Source organism: Petromyzon marinus, chromosome 47 (genome assembly GCF_048934315.1).
Source record: "Petromyzon marinus isolate PM22_M1 ecotype Great Lakes invasive population chromosome 47, UKy_Petmar_22M1.pri1.0, whole genome shotgun sequence".
NCBI lineage: Eukaryota > Metazoa > Chordata > Hyperoartia > Petromyzontiformes > Petromyzontidae > Petromyzon > Petromyzon marinus.
In genome coordinates, this window is record NC_133713.1 from 3,264,928 (window position 1) to 3,282,531 (window position 17,604).

The 17,604-nt window shown below is 44.4% G+C and overlaps 1 protein-coding gene across 1 annotated transcript; it reads left to right on the plus strand.

Moving 5' to 3' along the window:
* Positions 1–549: 549 nt before the first annotated feature.
* LOC116952527 (sodium/potassium-transporting ATPase subunit beta-3-like) lies at positions 550–16,668 on the plus strand. The gene is made up of 7 exons (XM_032971943.2): positions 550–1,128; positions 9,157–9,285; positions 9,494–9,592; positions 9,989–10,182; positions 11,290–11,349; positions 13,620–13,712; positions 13,851–16,668. Exons 1-7 carry the CDS (start codon positions 1,017–1,019, stop codon positions 14,010–14,012), a joined length of 849 nt encoding a protein of 282 aa, XP_032827834.1. The 5' UTR covers positions 550–1,016; the 3' UTR covers positions 14,013–16,668.
* The last annotated feature ends 936 nt before the right edge of the window (positions 16,669–17,604 follow it).

The window sequence follows — 17,604 nt, forward strand, 5'->3', positions numbered from 1 at the left end:
TCCCGTGCTCGCAGCGTTTACACGGGGCTCCCCTGTCGTCTCTAAAGTGTTAATGTTGCTCGTGTGGAAAGCCCTCGCCTCCGACAAATTCAGTCCTATACCCAGCAGACTCGGCGTCCTTCGAAAAAGAGCCGCCCGATCGCGGAGCTTTGCGCCGCCTCTCTCTCAATGAAACCCGCGCCTTTCGCTTTGCGAAGGGAACATTCATGTCCCCGCACACACAACAAAGACTCACTCACTCCCTCCCAGCCTTAACACACCGCAGGGGGCAAGTGCCGTTAGCGAGCAGCACCGAAGAAAGGCCGTCAAGGCACACGAGGGGTGTGGGTGGCCCAACAACACGCCCGGACGCCTTTGTCTCCCTAGCGGCGATGTTTACTACACACCGCACCAGGGTGCTCGTTCGAGGCCGAGTCGACCGAGGCGAGGCCGACGACCGGGGGATCGGACAATCGTCGCCTGCTCGTGACCCGGCACGTGACCCGGCTCGGTGACGTCACCCGCACACCACGTGGCCGTTCCGCCCTTAAAAGGAGCCGGGGGGGCCCTGCGCGCGCCTCTCCCCTCCAGTCGTGGGGCCGCGTCGCGCTCTCTCCTCCCTCTCTCTCCTCCCTCTCTCTCCTCTCCTTCCTCTCTCTCCTCGCACCGACGCCGCTCTGTCGCCTCTCGCTCTTCTTCCCCCCCACCTCCTCACCGTCGTGCAGCCGCCACCGCCGTCGTTGCCGTCTCATTAATCACGCGAGCGGCCTCTTGCTGCCACCCCATCACGGCCCCGGCTTATTTTCCCGCCAAAGGGACTAAGAAGAACGCGGCACTTTCAACGGACGGGGCGACGCTTGTGCGCTTTTGTTTTTCTCTCTCTCTCACAAAGAATCCACCGTCGCCGTCGTCATTCACTCCTCGTTCGTCTCGCCCCAGCCGTTTGAATCTTAATTCTCTGTCCGCCTCACCCAAGTAAAGAGACACCCGCCCTCTGCTGCCGCTTGTTGTTGACGTTCTGAGGTAATAAACCAAAAATGTCGTCTGAGAAGGAGAAGAAGACGTTCGCCGAGTCGATGGCGGAATGGAAGCTGTTTCTCTACAACCCACACACCGGCCAGGTGCTTGGCCGCACGGGCAGGAGCTGGGGTAAGGACTGCCCGCCTGTTTTTTTGCACGTCAATTCTCTCTCATCTTGTCGATTAACCCGGCGAATGTTATTTTTTTTAAAAATGTATACGTTGAGACATCTCGCCAAACGCAAATGGAACGCGTCCGGGGGAGGACGGGAGCGAGGAGGCGATGGAGCGATGAGAATCCTGTCGAGTTTCCCGGAGTGCGGTGGGCTTTTCGAGAGGGTGGTCTGGGGTGTGGGGGGATGATGCCTGTAGGGAAGGGGAATCCGTGATCTCGTGGAGCAAGTGGATCGATCACTTATTGTTGATCTTCGCCGGCCGGCTCGGGCGAGGATGGAGCGACGTTACAATTGTAACGCGTTATTTACAGTACGCGTTACATCTGTCACGCCGCTACTGGATGACGACGATGATGATGATGATGGAGGAGGAAGAGGGCTTCTTCATCGCCTTAAGGGTCATTTCACCGCCACGCCGACGTCTTTAGAAGCACGGTGGTGGTGGTGGGGGGTGGTGGTGGTGGGGGGGACATTGCCTCTGCTGTGCTGTCCCCTCCGATATAACAATCTTGTTGCTTTAACACGTACAACACGGGGGCTTTCGCGACCAATATTATTCATGAAGGTTTTATGAATAATATTGTTGCCGCTGCCGGTAAGGGGCCGATCGCGGCCACGACAAAGCAACAATCTGCTGCGTGCAATGAATGGTCGCCCATTCGAAAGGCAACGAGTTGCCATGCACAATGGCTGCATGGGGGTCTGCGGATGCATCCGCCTTTGCGGAGGTGTGGCGCAAGGTTTGTGTGTGGTATGCATAGGGGTACACGTGTTGTGTATGTGTGTGGTATGCATAGGGGGTACACGTGTGTGTATCTGTGTGTGTGTGTGGTATGCATAGGGGTACACGTGTTGTGTATGTGTGTGGTAGTGGTTAGCGCGCTGCGCTATGAACCTGGCGACCCGGGTTCGATTCCCGCTCACGGCAAACACCAGTGACGATTATCTGAACGGGTTCCGGGCCTCCCCTAGGTCGACTCAGCCTCAAATGAGTACCTGGTGCGGTGTGTAAACATCGCCACTAGGGAGACAAAGGCGGTCGGGCGTGGTGCTGGCCACCCCCTCCTGTACCGTTCCGGCCTTCATAGGTGCTCGCTAACAGCACTTGCCCCTACAGTCTGTTAAGGCTATATGGTGGGTCTTTGTGGTATGCATAGGGGTACACGTGTTGTTTGTATCTGTGGTTTGTGTGTGTGTTGTATGCATAGGGGTGTATGTGTGTGGTATGCATAGGGGTACACGTGTTGTGGATATCTGTGGTTTGTGTGTGGTATGCATAGGGGCTACACGTGTTGTATGTGTGTGGATCTGGAGCGTGCCACTAAGAGATGGGGCCTTACCATCAGCCCCACCAAAACTAAGCACCTGCCTGGGTATTTTGCACCATCGGACACTCCACCCTCCCAATCGGTGATGGGGCAGTTGTGGAGAGTTTCTCATACCTGGGCAGTGTGCTTATGACCGGCTCCAGTTTAACAGCAGAGGTCTCACTCCGAATCAGTCGAGCGCCAATATATTTTCATCGGTTGCGTAACGCTGTGTGGAAGCTACCTTCAGGTCTTCTCGGCCACGGTCATTCCCTCCCTTCTCTACGCTTGCGAAACGTGGACCCCCCTAATGGAACATCTTCGCCGGTTAGAAACATTTAGGCTAGCCTGCCTACGATTCATCCTGGGTTTAACCAGGCTGGATTGTGTGAGGAGCTCACAAATCTTTGAAAGATCTGGGCAAGGTGCCATCGGTGAGCTCCTCCGGCAGGCAAGGCTGCGTTGGCTGGGTCATGTAGCCCGCATGCCCACCCAACCGCATGCCGAAACAGCTTTTGTTCGGCCGGATCGAGGGGGCTAAACAGGCGCGGCACGGGCTAGAGAAGAGATGGAGTGATGTGGTACAGGGGGACGTGGAGCTGAGTGGACTTGCCGATAACTGGTACCAGCGGTGTCAAGATCGGCCTCTGTGGAGGAGGCTCGTGAGGGACGCTGCTACTGGGCAGTTGGAGGCAGTCGCCCTCCAACAACAACGGAGGGCGGAGGAGCGACGCTCACAACAACGAGCGGAGCACCGGGTGGCTAAAGCACAGCAGGTTGACACAGTAAGGGGCACAGGTGGTGCATCAGCCAGTCATCTCAGTCATCTTAGTCGACCCGTGGCACTTGGGTCTGCCCTGTAACTTCCTGCCAGTGGACGTTCGACACTTCACGTGGCCTCAAGGTGCACATGGCCTGGCACAAGCGTCGTGGTGACGTCACAGCCACTTAGTGGCGAATGGCGGTTGTTGTATCTGTTGTGTGTGTGTGTGTATCTGTGGTTTGGGAGTGTGTGTAGGGGAGCGGCAGTGTTAACGGTTAGTGCGCTGTGCTACGAACCTGGCGACCCGAGTTCGATTCCCGTTCACGGCCAACATCGGTGACGATTTTCTGAACCGGTCCTGGGCCTCCCATAGGTCGATTCAGCCTCAAATGAGTACCTGGTGTGGTGCGTGAAAACATCGCCACTGGGGAGGCGAAGGCGGCTGGGCGTGGTGCTGGCCACCCACCCCCTCGTGTGCCGTTGTGGCCTTCATAGGTGCTCGCTAACAGCACTTGCCCCAACAGTCTGTTAAGGCTATACGGGGATCTTTGTATTGTGGTATGCGAGTGTGGTATGGGGGTGTGATACACGTTCGTGTGGCACTACGCCTATGCTGTACACGTATAGGCTGTACACGTGTGCGTCTAGTTGGTATTACGCACATTTCCGCGCTACGTATTTGGTTAGTGTATGTTAATCGTATGTGGTGTCTTGTGCAGTGCATGTGTGTGATCTAAATGTGTGATACACGCATGCTTGGTGTTTTAAAAATTAATTCACGTGTCCGTGATAATCAGGCTTTCATTTTAAAACCAGATGAGCCCATTCAGACGAAGAAGCCCTTCGTGTGTGTGTGTAAGGTTTATATGGCAGTGCGTGAGGAGAGCGGCTGTGTGCCACACGTCTCTTGGCGTCGCCTTTTCATGCGTCATCTTCGCCCTCGGAGGGGGCCCTCCCTCCTTGTCACGACACCTCTGTGGCGCGATCCTTCGGTGCGTCGTTTGGCCCTTCCGAGGTCAAGTTAAATGCTTTGCCAGTCCCCGGGACAGTCCCCGGGACACAAGTGGGCCGAGGTTAAGCGTGGTCCCCATCGCGTCGAAAATGAACCCCGATTCGCCCACAATGGGTAATGCCTAAAGAAGGCTAATTAAGCCACTGTGATGAACCCACCGATTATTATGTCTTTAAGTAATTTTAAAATTTGCTGTTTAACATTGTGCGATTCCTGTTGTTACTCGGATCCACGGTGTTCGTGTTCACCGACGATAATAGGTCTGCTTTCGTTAATGTTTAAACATGCGCGTTGGCCACAGTGAAATTGGCACGATAGTGCCCCCTTTTTTTAGTGCATTTCAAATAAACGCTTAAATGTTGGCCAGATTAACTCCGGATTTCATTTCAATATTCAGGAACGCAACCAGCAATATTATTGGCATGGTGTGCTTTGTTTATGAGGTTACAGGCCATGGACAGTGAAGGTAATCTTGCCGTAAAATCACACGTGTGGAATTTGGCATCACAGTGCCCTCTAGGGGGGGGGCCTCATGTGTCTACGTTCAACGCTCATTTCAAAATGGTAGTTACACGAAAATTATTTTCGTAACGCGATAGCCGTTATAAAAGTTAACGCTTTGGTTCATAATGTAATTTGATTTTACTCTTGGTTCTTTCGGTGAAGTCACGTAGAATGGAAATAAAATAATAGAAAGAAAACATAATAAAATAAAATTCTCACGCCGTTTCGGCCACAACACAAGAAGCCTTCCTCAGGTGAAGAAACAGAACTGTCGGGGAGACAGCGCTTCAATCAACACTGCTAAGCTTGGCAGCGTCTTTTAAGCTGGGTGGGAGGAGCAGAGCGCCTTGACAAAGGAGTTTACATAATCAACAGAAGAATTTAGCGTTGAAGTAGCTGTGTTAATGTGTTGGATTAGCAGGATGTTAAAGTCAGAAATTAGCATGTAACTGGGAGATTAGCATAATGTTAGTGTGAGGGATTAGCATGTAACTGGTCACGGAAGTAGCTAATTACATATCAACAGAGGCATTTAGTATATTGACGCTAAAGAACTGCAACTACCCAACTATCATACAATAAACCGATGTGAAAGAACTAAGTATAAACTACATCAATATAATAAATGTACTCAATATATTATTCAACAATAAGTTGAGCTATTAACATAAAGTAACTGGGTATACACTACACTATATAATGAATACCATATAGTAAACTGATAATAAACTAAAATATAAACTACATCAATGTTATCAATAAACTCAATATACTCTCCATCAGCTGAGCTACTAACAATAAGTCGTTATACATTACAATTCTATGTCGAAAAAAGTGGCGGTTTCTTTTCAACGTTAGCACCACGGAAAGCGACGAGCTTTGTTCAGACGGACGAGTCCATCTATGCTTGGAACGGAGGAGGGGGGAGAGAGAGAAACAGCACGCTGCGCTGCTTTGTCCTATGTTGCGTTACAGCTTAAAAGACGCTGCCAAGCTTAGCAGTGTTCATTGAAGCGCTGTCTCCCCGACAGTTCTGTTTCTTCACCTGAGGAAGGCTACTTGTTGATTTAAAGCTTTCGTGACTGCAGTAATTCATATTCTTAGTTCTTTCGGTAAAGTCACGTTGAAGGGAAACAATAAAATAATAATAATATATATAACAATAAAAATTCTCACGATGTTTCGACCATAACACAAATGGTCGTCACCTGATGACGACCGTTTGTGTTATGATGACGACCGTTTGTGTTATGGTCGAAACGTCGTGAGAATTTTTATTGTTTTATATATATTTTATTGTTTCTCTTCAACGTGACTTTACCGAAAGAACTAAGAATAAGGCTACTTGTGTTGTGGCCGAAACGTCGTGAGAATTTTATTTTATTATGTTTTATTAATATGTTATTTCCATTCTACGTGACTTTACTGAAAGAACCAAGAAGATGAATCCCTGCAGTCACGAAAGCTTTAAATCGAAATTTGATGGCTCTCATCATCATACGTCCAGGTTTAAGTTTGTGAGCCATGTGATAGTTTTGGGAGTTGCGCGATGAATACTGGCCCAGTCCGCTGGAGAGCGCGGGTAGAATGCAGTTATTTGCGATACGATGCATTGTTTGGTTCGGGTGGCCACAGTCACACGGTGGGGTCCTATTAAATTTTTCCACTTGTGAAAGAGGTGTGTGCAACGACTAGTTGCTATTCTGATGCGGTTGATGGAGGAAGCACCACAGTTTTATTGAAAGATCATCAAAGTTATGCGGCGCGGTAGTGGGGTCTTCGGTGTGAGGCTTTTATTAGGAACCTCGACAGAACTCTCAATAGTGTTGCTGGCCAGCACTCTTCAGTGGGGACCCCGCGTCATCCCAGCATTGCGTGCTTTCAGATGCGCTTCTACGGCCGTCTGGAACGCTGTTCCTTCCGATATTAGGAAGCCACTGGAGCTATGCACTTTTAAATCCTAGATTAAAAACTCATTTCTTTACAACACTTTTTTGTGTTTAGCTCTTCCCCCGCATCTCGGATGAGCACGGTTGGCTACGTACGGTGCGAAAGAAGTTCAGCATACAATACGTACATTGCTTTCTTGGCTCTCGGACATGTTCATAGAGGGTCGAGCAGTTCTTGGTGTAGCGGGAGTTCCATGCATCCTCGGATTGTTCTCATTGGTTTAATGTTGCGGCATCCCGACAGATTTGCTGGCATAATGTTGGCCAGAACGGTTAGCCACTCCGTGGGAGACCATTCATCTTTTTAGTTAACTGCCTATGATCAAATTACCTCCAACGTGCCTGGTCCTGTCAGATCTCGGAAGCTCAGCCGGTTTTGAGCCTGCACAGTGCTTGGGTCCAGCAACCACAGCAGGTTGTAATATTTTGTGGGGCTAATTGGTGGGCATCAAAGTGCAGTGCAGCAAAATCCATTGTTGTACCGTTCTTGTATGCTCCCACGTCTGTGATGCCCATCTTTAATTCTCACTGTTCAATGTGGTCAAGCGTAGATAAAATATCCATCATGTGGGGAGGTCTCATCCAACAAATATGGATTGTCAGGCATATTTATATTGGTAACAGTGATTTATTGCTAAACTGTGGTAAGGTTGGAATTTGGTTGCACCACGGTACTGTCAATGACAGGCGGTGTATAACATGTACCAATGGCATACTGGTTTACCTCATTTTCCAAGGTTTGGCAGATTTCCCAATTGCGTATTGTGAAAGTGATGAATGCCATTTGACATGCGAGAACGCTCTATCCTAACCAGAAAAGAATGCCCAACCGCTGTTTTGGTTGGCCACGTGGTTTGTTTCTGAACAGATGCTGTTGAAGTGTCAAACTTTGGATCGAAAAATACTCTGGCTATGTAGGTTTGGAGCAATGGGGATATTTGTGCTAAAAACTGTTGAAGGGGGTGCAGTTCTGGTGCATATTCAATCCCCCCTCCCCCACTAATATTCTGCTCCGGTTGGGATGCCTTGTGGTTTAGAGAAGCAAAATCTCACCTCCATTCTGGTTAAAGGAGAGTCATTATATACGTAAGATTTCAGAGGTCTGTAATTAGTGTAAAAATGTGGCGCTTGAAAATTCAAAGTCTTAAAACACTTAGAAGCCTGTAGTTTAAAAATATTTGGTATTTTCTCATACAAGTGATTGTTCAAGTATTATACTTTTTGTTGACTGAGAAAATTGATAATCTTTTATAATTTGATTATCTTGTAGTACAGTGTAAATGCAGTGATTGGATATAATGACAATTTTCAGCGTTAGACGAGCTATAATCTGGATTATAAGTGATTTAGTCCCATCTGTATTTTGAAATAGAATGGAATTTCCGGTTGTTTATTGTACGAGCTATGACTAGCTCGTGGTTGTAAAAAATATATATTTAATTCTAAAAGTGGTTTGGTTTAGGTGCCTTATGTTTCATACAGGAGCCGTAAAATGTTATTATTTTGAGGCCGTTACCAAAAATACATAACGCAAGTTGATTAGTACACCTTTTGTATGCTTTCTCATTGTATTTCACCCTACATTATCACAATACAGCACTGGCTTTCACCTTTAAAAAAAAATTATTGTGGAAATTTTAAACAAAGTTTTATCTCTGTGACACTGTAGAGTTCAGCATTTTCATTGCAGTAATTGCCACGTGTGACTTGGAAGACCTGTTTGTACTTTTTTCTATTTAAGCTTTCTGTTAGGAATCCACATTTAATGGTGCTCATAATTGTGAAACATTGCCTCTGTTTAATGACTTTCATTGCACATTACTCTATTGCAATTTTTTTGTCGATCGTTAATGTTGGTCTATTAATTGTGTAGCTTTTACATTAATTCTGCAGTGTTAGAATATAACCAGTATTTACAATTTTTTTTACCAGTCCTTGAATGACCTAATGCGTTTATCCCGAGACCAAATCCTAAACTCACGTCCATGTTAATTTTCCCATAAATCCTGCCCAACCAATTACACAAATAGGTAAAATAATACAGGTTTTTTTGGGGGTTATATTGCGTAAATCTAAATTTGGTTAAACCCGCCACCACCCGACAACCAATTAGTAAATGTTTTCATGTAAACAGAACATGCCAAGTCATTACTTGTACAGCACACCAGTGTGTTGGAGAGCAAATCCACAACATTTGCAATCTTAGTACGTAAATAGGTTTGCTAATTTCTTGATAAGAAACTGCCACTGTAATCTACGCTTCCACACATCCCTTTGCCCGTGTTATGCTTGACACCATGATGATCATAAAATTTGTGCCGAATGATCTACCTATATATAAAAAAAATCGCTTTCACATTGCTCCACTTAATACTTTGATTTCGTACGGAACTTTGTTTGTGGATTCTGGGAGATTTTTCACCAATTTGTGACGATTGTATTTGCAGGGATGATTCTTCTGTTCTACACGGTGTTCTACGCTTTCTTGGCCTCTCTGTTTGTGTTCACGATGTGGGTGATGCTGCAGACTGTTGATGACAAAAACCCCAAGTACCAGGATCGAGTGTCCAGCCCAGGTAACCATAGACTGTACACTTATTTGTGTGTGTCACCTCGGCCCATGGTGTGGTGCGAGTGCCTGTACCTCCAATTACTACTTCCTATTACATTATAAATGATGAACATTGTTGGTGAATTATTTAAGTATTCATTACGTATTTATCTTAACGGTTGCTTTGAATTGTTAATGAAACTTGGTGTTTTTTTGTTTGCTTTGCACCTTAGGAGTTGTAATGCGACCAAAGATGAATAAGGCATTGGAGTTGTACATAAATCGGAACACACACAGCGACATAATCGAACATCTGAATACATTTTTTGAAGGTGAGGAAAGTATTTCAAATGTATCTGAATTTGTAATTCGTTATTTGATTACCTTTCCTGAATCCTGTAGATTTAGATAGACATGAATCAAACAACGTCATGTAATTTTTAGTTCCTGCAAATAAATACAATAGGTATTGAAGTAACACGTAACCGTAAATGAGTAAGGACATCTCTCACAGTATTGGCTTGTGTATTTTGTAAACAACCATATACAGTGTGCACTGGTAAATATTCTTGTGGAGTGCAAAGAATGAGGGCATTACCGATAAGTGTCTCGCGTGCTCTTTGATGTAATTTAATATTGATGAGCAATGTGGTTTTTTTTTTTAAGCCAGGTAGTGGGGGTCTCTTGAATGACTGGCGTGATGACAACGTGCTCGTTTGTATTTGCAGCCTACAATGAGGTCAATCAGACCAATAAGGCGCTGTGTGAAGCGGGGAAGTACAGAGACAACCAGAAGGGCCCACCGAACGAGGATAACGTGTGGCCTGCGTGTCGCTTCAACCGATCCGACTTTGGAGAGTGTGCCAGTCCTGACTACGGCTACACCAACCAAACGCCATGCGTTTTCATAAAGCTGAATCGGGTATGAGCAAGCTCCTCCTCGGCGCTTGTTGCACCACCAGGACGTGTAACCTCCTTGATCAAAAATAAGGCTGCTTTTGAATCCAGGGGGCCAGGCCGAAGAAGCAGCTCGGAGGTTAAGAGCACTGAGCTGGCACTGCTGAGACTGTGGGTTAAAAATGGATATGGCGGTCTCTGATTAAAACTGGTTCTCAAGTGTAGTGGTTTGATGACCTCAGCCGAATTAATAATGGTTGCACAAAATAACCATCGCAATCACTGGTGGAGCCAGTTGGGGGGGGTGGGGGGGGGGTGGGACGTGCCCCCCCAATGATCCGATCGAAATCCCTAATTTCGATCGGATCATTGGGGTTTATTAGTTAAAAAAAGGCATTTTGCAACACCCTCTGCCACTGTAGCATATTATTATGTGCCAGGGACTCTGAGATGATAGGACAATAGTCTAAATCCATAATTGTCAATAAGTAACGGCAAAGCAGTTATAAGTGACTCGCAGAATTGTGCGCAGTTGCGTATACAGTACACGACTTCCCTGAAGGCATCAGCACCTTCAGCGAGCGCGATGCCGATCACACGCGGTTCGAATTCGACGCTCGATCGATGGCTGCGCCATCGCCGCACACGCCTCTGAATAAAAAGCAAGGTCCTTACTAACAACTCCTATCATTTTTCATTGCTGGAGGGGTTGCCCCCCCTCTACCTGAAAATCCTGGCTCCGCCATTGATCACAATGTTATTCTGCTATTAATTCAGCTAAATTCCACCAATGAGAATTATACAATTTTGATTTGACTAGCATGAAATATCATTACAGTGGTGACCAGAAGTCACTTCAAGGTATTTTGCTGGTGGCTTGGTGATCTCTGCTTTCATGGGCCATTCTGTTAATGCGAAAGGTTGGACTGCTTTTTGAGATCCAATTGGATATTTTATTTTGTGGCAATCCCGGATGGCACAATTACGTAAATTTTTGGGGAAAAGATTAAACAATAAATATTTTCCATAGGAGGGTGAAATAAAAGTTTGAACTAAAGTTTAATACGTTCCCTTATTTTGCATGTTTAAATTGTTCCCCCATGGCTGAGCTAATGCAGAGTTTTTCTGGTAGATAATTGGATTCAAGCCCGGCACGGTTAAGGAAGCCCCCAAAGTCATGTGCTCAAGCAAGGTTTGTGGCCACGATGACATACACCCACGTTAATGTTGCATGCAAATATTATGGGCAAATTATTTGAGTTTTAGATATTTCGATGTAACAATTTACAAATTTTTCATTGAGCTGTACGATTATCACATTCTGCATTCACCGATTCTTTTTTTTTTTTTTAAACAGATGAAAATCTTCAATGTTTAAACTACACACATGCAAAGTTTCTGTGTAATGAATTAAAGGGTTTGAATAATAAATACTTGTCTGGAACACGTAGTTCCAATGGCAGCAAAAATGCAGTGGCCACACAAATCATTTGCCCGGTAATATTCCTGTTGGAGGTGCGGATGTGCGCTGTGGTGCGTGCTTTGTGAGATGTGGTGTTCACTTGTTGTCTTCCCCCTTCTACTCTACCTTTCTCTTCTAAGTGTGCAACACTTTAGCGGACTTTAACTAACCACTGGTAAGGTGTCTGCATTGCCACCAGCTCTGCTTGCCCTGCAAGAACGTGCAATGCAATTATTTTGGCTGCGTGGAATGAGCATAGTGCCACCAGTTGCTTTATTGTTTTTCATTGGCTCCGGTGCCTTTTTCAGACGGTTACAATTGCACCCATTGGCCTCTAATCCTGAATAGGTTTTTTTCTTTGAGGAAAAAATGGTGAGCCGCGTTTCCCACAACAACCACATTTAATAACGGTAGTTGTATAATGCTCAACGGCCATTGAACAGTGCATAATGTTAAGCCTCTAGTAAGGTGGCATTAATTTAAACATTTTAGAGCAATTCTAAAGCACTTGAATCAGCACATTTTCAATGGGTATCAAGGCACAGTTGTTGTTTACATTGATAAATACATTTTTAACACGTAGGCTTTTGTGACCAATATCCATTAGAGGTTTTTTTGGGTTAGATCGCGTAAATATATAAATGTGTCGTTAAACCCACCACCACCCGACACGGCCAACTAGTAAGGGTTGTCAAGTAAACAGAACGTGGCCAATTCGTCACGAGTACAGCACTCCGGTGTGTTGGAGAGCCAAGCCACAACATTTACAATCTGAGTACGACGTTTCACCAGTAATTGCAACTACAGTAAAACCTTGGTTTGCGAGCATAATTCGTTCCATGAAACGTGTTTGTAATCCAAAGCACTCGTATATCAGTTGTGATCACGTGACGCTCGGCAGACAAAGCGTATACGTACACTACTTGTATTGCAAGACCCTCGTTTATCAAATTAATATTTATCAAATTTTTGCTGGTCTTGCAAAACACTCGCAGACCTAGTTACTCGCAATCCAAGGTTTTACTGTAGCTTCATCAGGCGACAGCCAGATTTGTGGAGAAGTCCACCTGTTTCGTTCCTTGTATATAGAGGCATAGATGTGGTTACCGTTCTGTACGGCTATTTTTAATACACACCATGGACAGGAAGGCCAAGATCAATGGGCTCGCATCATGTACGTTGACTCCTTAATCCCCCCCCACATGTGGTGACCCGAATGTGGTCATCTCACATCTACACTTCCATATAAAGAACGAAACAGTGAAGACTTCTCCACAAATCTGGCTGTCGGCTGATGAAGCTAGTTGTAATTACTGGCGAAACGTCGTACACGGATTGTAAATGTTGTGGCTTGGTTTTCCAATACACCGGTGTGCTGTACTCGTGACGAATTGGCACGTTCTGTTTACGTGACGACCCTTACTAGTTGGCTGTGTCGGGTGGTGGAGAGTTTAACGACACATTTACGCGATCTAACACAAAAAAACTTCTTATAAATAAAACATTGTTTAGCTTTTGCTATCTGTTGGTTCATATTCTTAGCTCTTTCGGTAAAGTCACGTTGAAGGGAAACAATAAAATAATAAAATATATATAAAACTATATATTTTATTGTTTCCCTTCAACGTGACTTTACCGAAAGAGCTAAGAATATGAATTACTGCAGTCACGAAAGCTTTAAATCAAAATTTATCTGTTGGTTTTTAGTCACTTCCTGAGAATCGTATGTACCCAGTTGCATCTTAGTGTCTATAGCCAATGGTTAACTTTTATGTGTAGCCCAGAATAACCGTACATTACAGTACAGAAGGTGCTAAAGCGACAGAATGTAATTGTGCCCAGTGACTTACAATTTCCTAATCTGTGCCTTAGTACTGTGGGAAATTGCAAAGTTGCTTATCATGGTATGAGAAGGGCAGCTTGGTATTTTACATTTCATTCTTGGGCTATTTTGCTTGATGTTGTATTTTTAAGTAAATGCTTGTGAATTCACCTTTCAGAAAGAGAGTGGTAATCTTGGAGAACTGGAGTACTTCCCGAATGGTGGAACAATGGATCAAATGTACTTCCCTTACTATGGAAAGAAATTGGATGTAAGTACTTTGGACACCTTTGTTTGATTTTAATGATGTGAAGTTTTTCGTTATTGTTTTATCTTGGAGAGGTTGATGTATGTAATAAGGATATTTGGGTGCAGAGTAATTTTTGTGTGTACTTTTTTTGTGGTGCAGCCCATGTACACACAGCCCCTCGTCGCTGTGAGATTCCTTAACTTGACCAAGCAAATGGAGGTGACCGTGGAGTGCAAGGTCATTGCCCGCAATGTGAAGGTTATAGATGACCGTGATAAATTTCTGGGTCGCGTCACGTTCAAGATCAAGATTGAAAACTAACGAGGTGCATGCTGTCCTGCAGCTTATGCTGTCCACTCCACTGGCCATAACGTTTAGTTGCTGTTGCTGATGTTTGTTGTCATAGTTGTGTGCAAACCTGCGCGCTGAAGCATGAGTAAAAACCTCCCACCACCCCCACACTTTCCTTCCCCATTTGCCACTGTTCCACTGATGGATGCTGATGCGTATTGCTTGTGACCACGTATGGTAGCTACCTCTGCTCCGACTGCTGTTTGTGTGGACATTTAACTGAAGCGTTAGGGTCTCTCGTACCCTTACCATCATGGCTTCTTATGGGGCCAATGTGGAAGGCTTTGTGCATTTAGTTTGGAACATAATAACAGGTAGCATGGGGCCAACTCTATAAAGATGTAAAAATGGAAACTGTTAACAGGTGTCGTTGTGTTTATGTGGTGAGTTGGGATCAATTTGAAATTTTGGACTTTACGTGCCCTGTTCATTCACAGGGCTGTGGTTTGCACTCAGATCAGATGTAGCCCATTGTTGCTCAACATATTCCCAGTTGTACCATACAATAAGTCCTCTATTAATGGAGAAGCGTTTTAATCTACATATGACCTTTTGCCGTCAAATGGCGCAGTCTGAAATGTCAAACTGTTTTCAATCTCATCGTGGTGGTGTTTCATGAGGAATGTGCGATTTACTAATGATGCCAGTAAAACTGCAAAGGAAAAACCGGTGCCACTTAGCAGCATGTGACCCTGGCCTCTTGCCAGGAGCACATTGCACGCAATGCATCTTTGCCAAGTCTCCTGCCAGGAATTGTCAATAAAAATAACACGAGGAACATTTAAGTTGCATTAATGGTTTACTCTTACACGTCCTTGACTTGTGTTTCTTGTATATATTGTGATTTATATTACATTATAGTAAAGTGTTTAACAATCGCATCACTAGGTTTCATAAGTATATTTAAAAATCCATTAATGTAATGTTTTCGTTTTAAATTTATTTATGATTAAATAAGAGCCTAACTAAAACCAGCCCTGCATGTTAAGAAGCACTGGTACTATTAATTGAATCCTGTTTACATACAACCTTATTATATGCAACTTAAATTGTATCTGGCACAGTTTTAACTTGTGTTTTAGTAAGTGCACATGAGATCGATGTGACATTCATTATTGGTGTGTCCGACATAACTTAAGTTTCAGCAGTAGCCTTTTTTTGAGTAAACTTTTGCAAATTAATATTAAGTTTGACATCCTGAGCACATTAAAATGTACAAATTTGGACTTGGCGCTGTAGAAAAAAATATTTTTTTCTCCTTTTATTTATTGTTTAAAAAAAATGAAAGTTGATAACCAAAGTTTATTTGGAAACAATCGCATTTAAAAATTTAAGCTTAACCAAGGATCACACTCGGCTGTTACAATCATCAAGGTTAATATATTATTTATCGCCTTCATGCCTTCTGAGGTAAGGTCTGCGAGTAAGTTATGTGATTTATGAGAACGACACGATATTTAACTCGCGTGTTTCATGCACTGTATTGCAAAGTGTTTTGGCCTGGGCGAGTACTAACTAGCAGTCGATTGAGTGTAAAACAAAGACACCCGACAGGAGGGAGAACTTTGCATCAATGTGCGATGTATTTCCCGGTGTGCGCGTGCACTGCAGCGCGCACAGTCTCTGGGACCTGACATTTCTGCTGCCAAGCCGGCTTGCACGACACTCGTGTTTATTGTCCCCGTTTTTCTTAATCTAAACTATTCCAAAAGGTTTCTTGACTTTAAGGAGATGGTTGCATTGTAGGTCCATGCAGTTGAAACTTGTAATAAATACAAATTGGTGATGCAGCGATGTTAAATTGATGAACTCCGTTGCCTCGTGACCAATTATCCCGCGGTACATTTTTGTAACCGTTTTTAAATGTACTCTTGCTATTCTCTCTGGTTCTTTTCGGTAAGGTCACGTAGATAGGTCAAAGTTTAACTACATGCATTCAAATAACATTGCTTTCCAGTGCACCCAGGTGTTTGCGGATTTTTTTTTAAAATGTGCGTGCGTGTTTTCACTGCCTGCATTGGGGTACAGCTGCTGGATGGTACTGTAGTGGTCGGTGGTGCGCTGCAGGACTTTCACAACATTTCATTCGCCGCTTCGGGGGGTGGGGAGTTCGAAAATGGCTGTGGGCAAGTCCAAATCTGCTTGTGTATGCAAGTGGTGGAAGGAGTTGGAAACTAATTAAAGTGCGAAGATTGTATTGCTGTGTGCAAGGGGGGGGGGGGCAGTGTTCCTGCAAGGTGGCACGGTGACTTTGCCCAGGTTTACCTGCCTGGCGAAGTTTGCCTACTGGCATACAGGAGCGAAAGTCGTGTTCACTCGTATACTGCCATCACCCGAGCGTTGTGTACTGTGCAGTGTTTAGCTAGACTTAAAAAAGAGCAGTATTTAATGTAGTTGTGACTTCAGCCGAGGCGTTTGCTCAAACTCACTTTTCGGTGTGAAAGCCTTGGCTTTTATCATAAAAAATTAAGTGCATTGTGTGGTCATTTGTAGTTTGAATTTTCCGTTGGAAATAATCTTGGTGTACATATTTCAAATTATAAACTTCAGACCTTATAATTGTATGGAAATAGTAAAGTGAACGTTTTTAATTGACATTAAAATAAAGGTGAATTGACAACCCTCATTTGTGTCAAGATTGTTTTGGGAAAGATGTGCAGTATGTCAAGGTTTCTAACCATGAATTACCCTGAGATTTTGTTGAATCTGCAATGATAAAAAGTTTAATGCTGTGGCTCAAGCTATAAAGGTTTTTGTCAGTAAAATAATCAAATGGCTACAAGTCCGTCTTTTCATACGGTATAGCATAACTGGACTCCTGTTATGAAGTGTATTTGGGTGCGCAAGTGTGACGTTTCCTGCACGAACGTTGATTTAGTGAGTGCTGATGTTACCCCCCCAACACCACATCGGCTGTCTCGCGCAAATGTGGGCAGGGCTTGTCTGCATACACACGAAATCGGTCTATCGGCATGTGTGTATGGGGCTTCTGCATCGCTGTTTACTGCAGTTTGTCGATCTGCTCCGTTTTTTGGCGAGGTGGACTTTTATTCTATTACACACCCCCCCCCCCCCCCCACTGTAATGCATATTTGCAGATGTAAAATTTGCCAAATATTGGGCTTGTAATATTCTTTAAAAAAACTAAAATTGTGATTGCTAATACCTAGATTTGGTACAATTGTGCAACTGTCTAAACATGTTTGGTTACAACTTAAAAGGATGTCCTGTGAAGTCAAAATCGATCGAAAAATTAAAAGTTTTACATTACACTTGCGGCCAAAAAATTTAAGTGGTTTCAGCGTGGTTACAATTAGCCGTAACATTTGTTTTTATCTTGTCCTCGTGTCAACGTCTTCATCGAGGAAGAGTGGTATAGAGCACCAATTACATGAGCCACTTCCTAATTAAATACAAACTACAATAAACTCGGAGGGGGGGGGACAATGTCAGGCGGCATTTAGGAAATATGTTTATTTCAATCCAATGTACCCTACATCATGTAATTGAACATTTAACACCCTTCAAACAAATGCCATCATCTGCAAAAGCACTCGCAAAA

What these genes read in the sequence shown, in the direction of transcription:
- LOC116952527 (XM_032971943.2), top strand. Translation starts at nt 1,017, where the DNA reads ATGTCGTCTGAGAAGGAGAAGAAGACGTTCGCCGAGTCGATGGCGGAA. An exon ending in GGATCGAGTGTCCAGCCCAG is followed by an intron (nt 9,286 to 9,493) that starts GTAACCATAGAC and finishes TTTGCACCTTAG; the next exon opens with GAGTTGTAATGCGACCAAAG. An exon ending in TCTGAATACATTTTTTGAAG is followed by an intron (nt 9,593 to 9,988) that starts GTGAGGAAAGTA and finishes TTGTATTTGCAG; the next exon opens with CCTACAATGAGGTCAATCAG.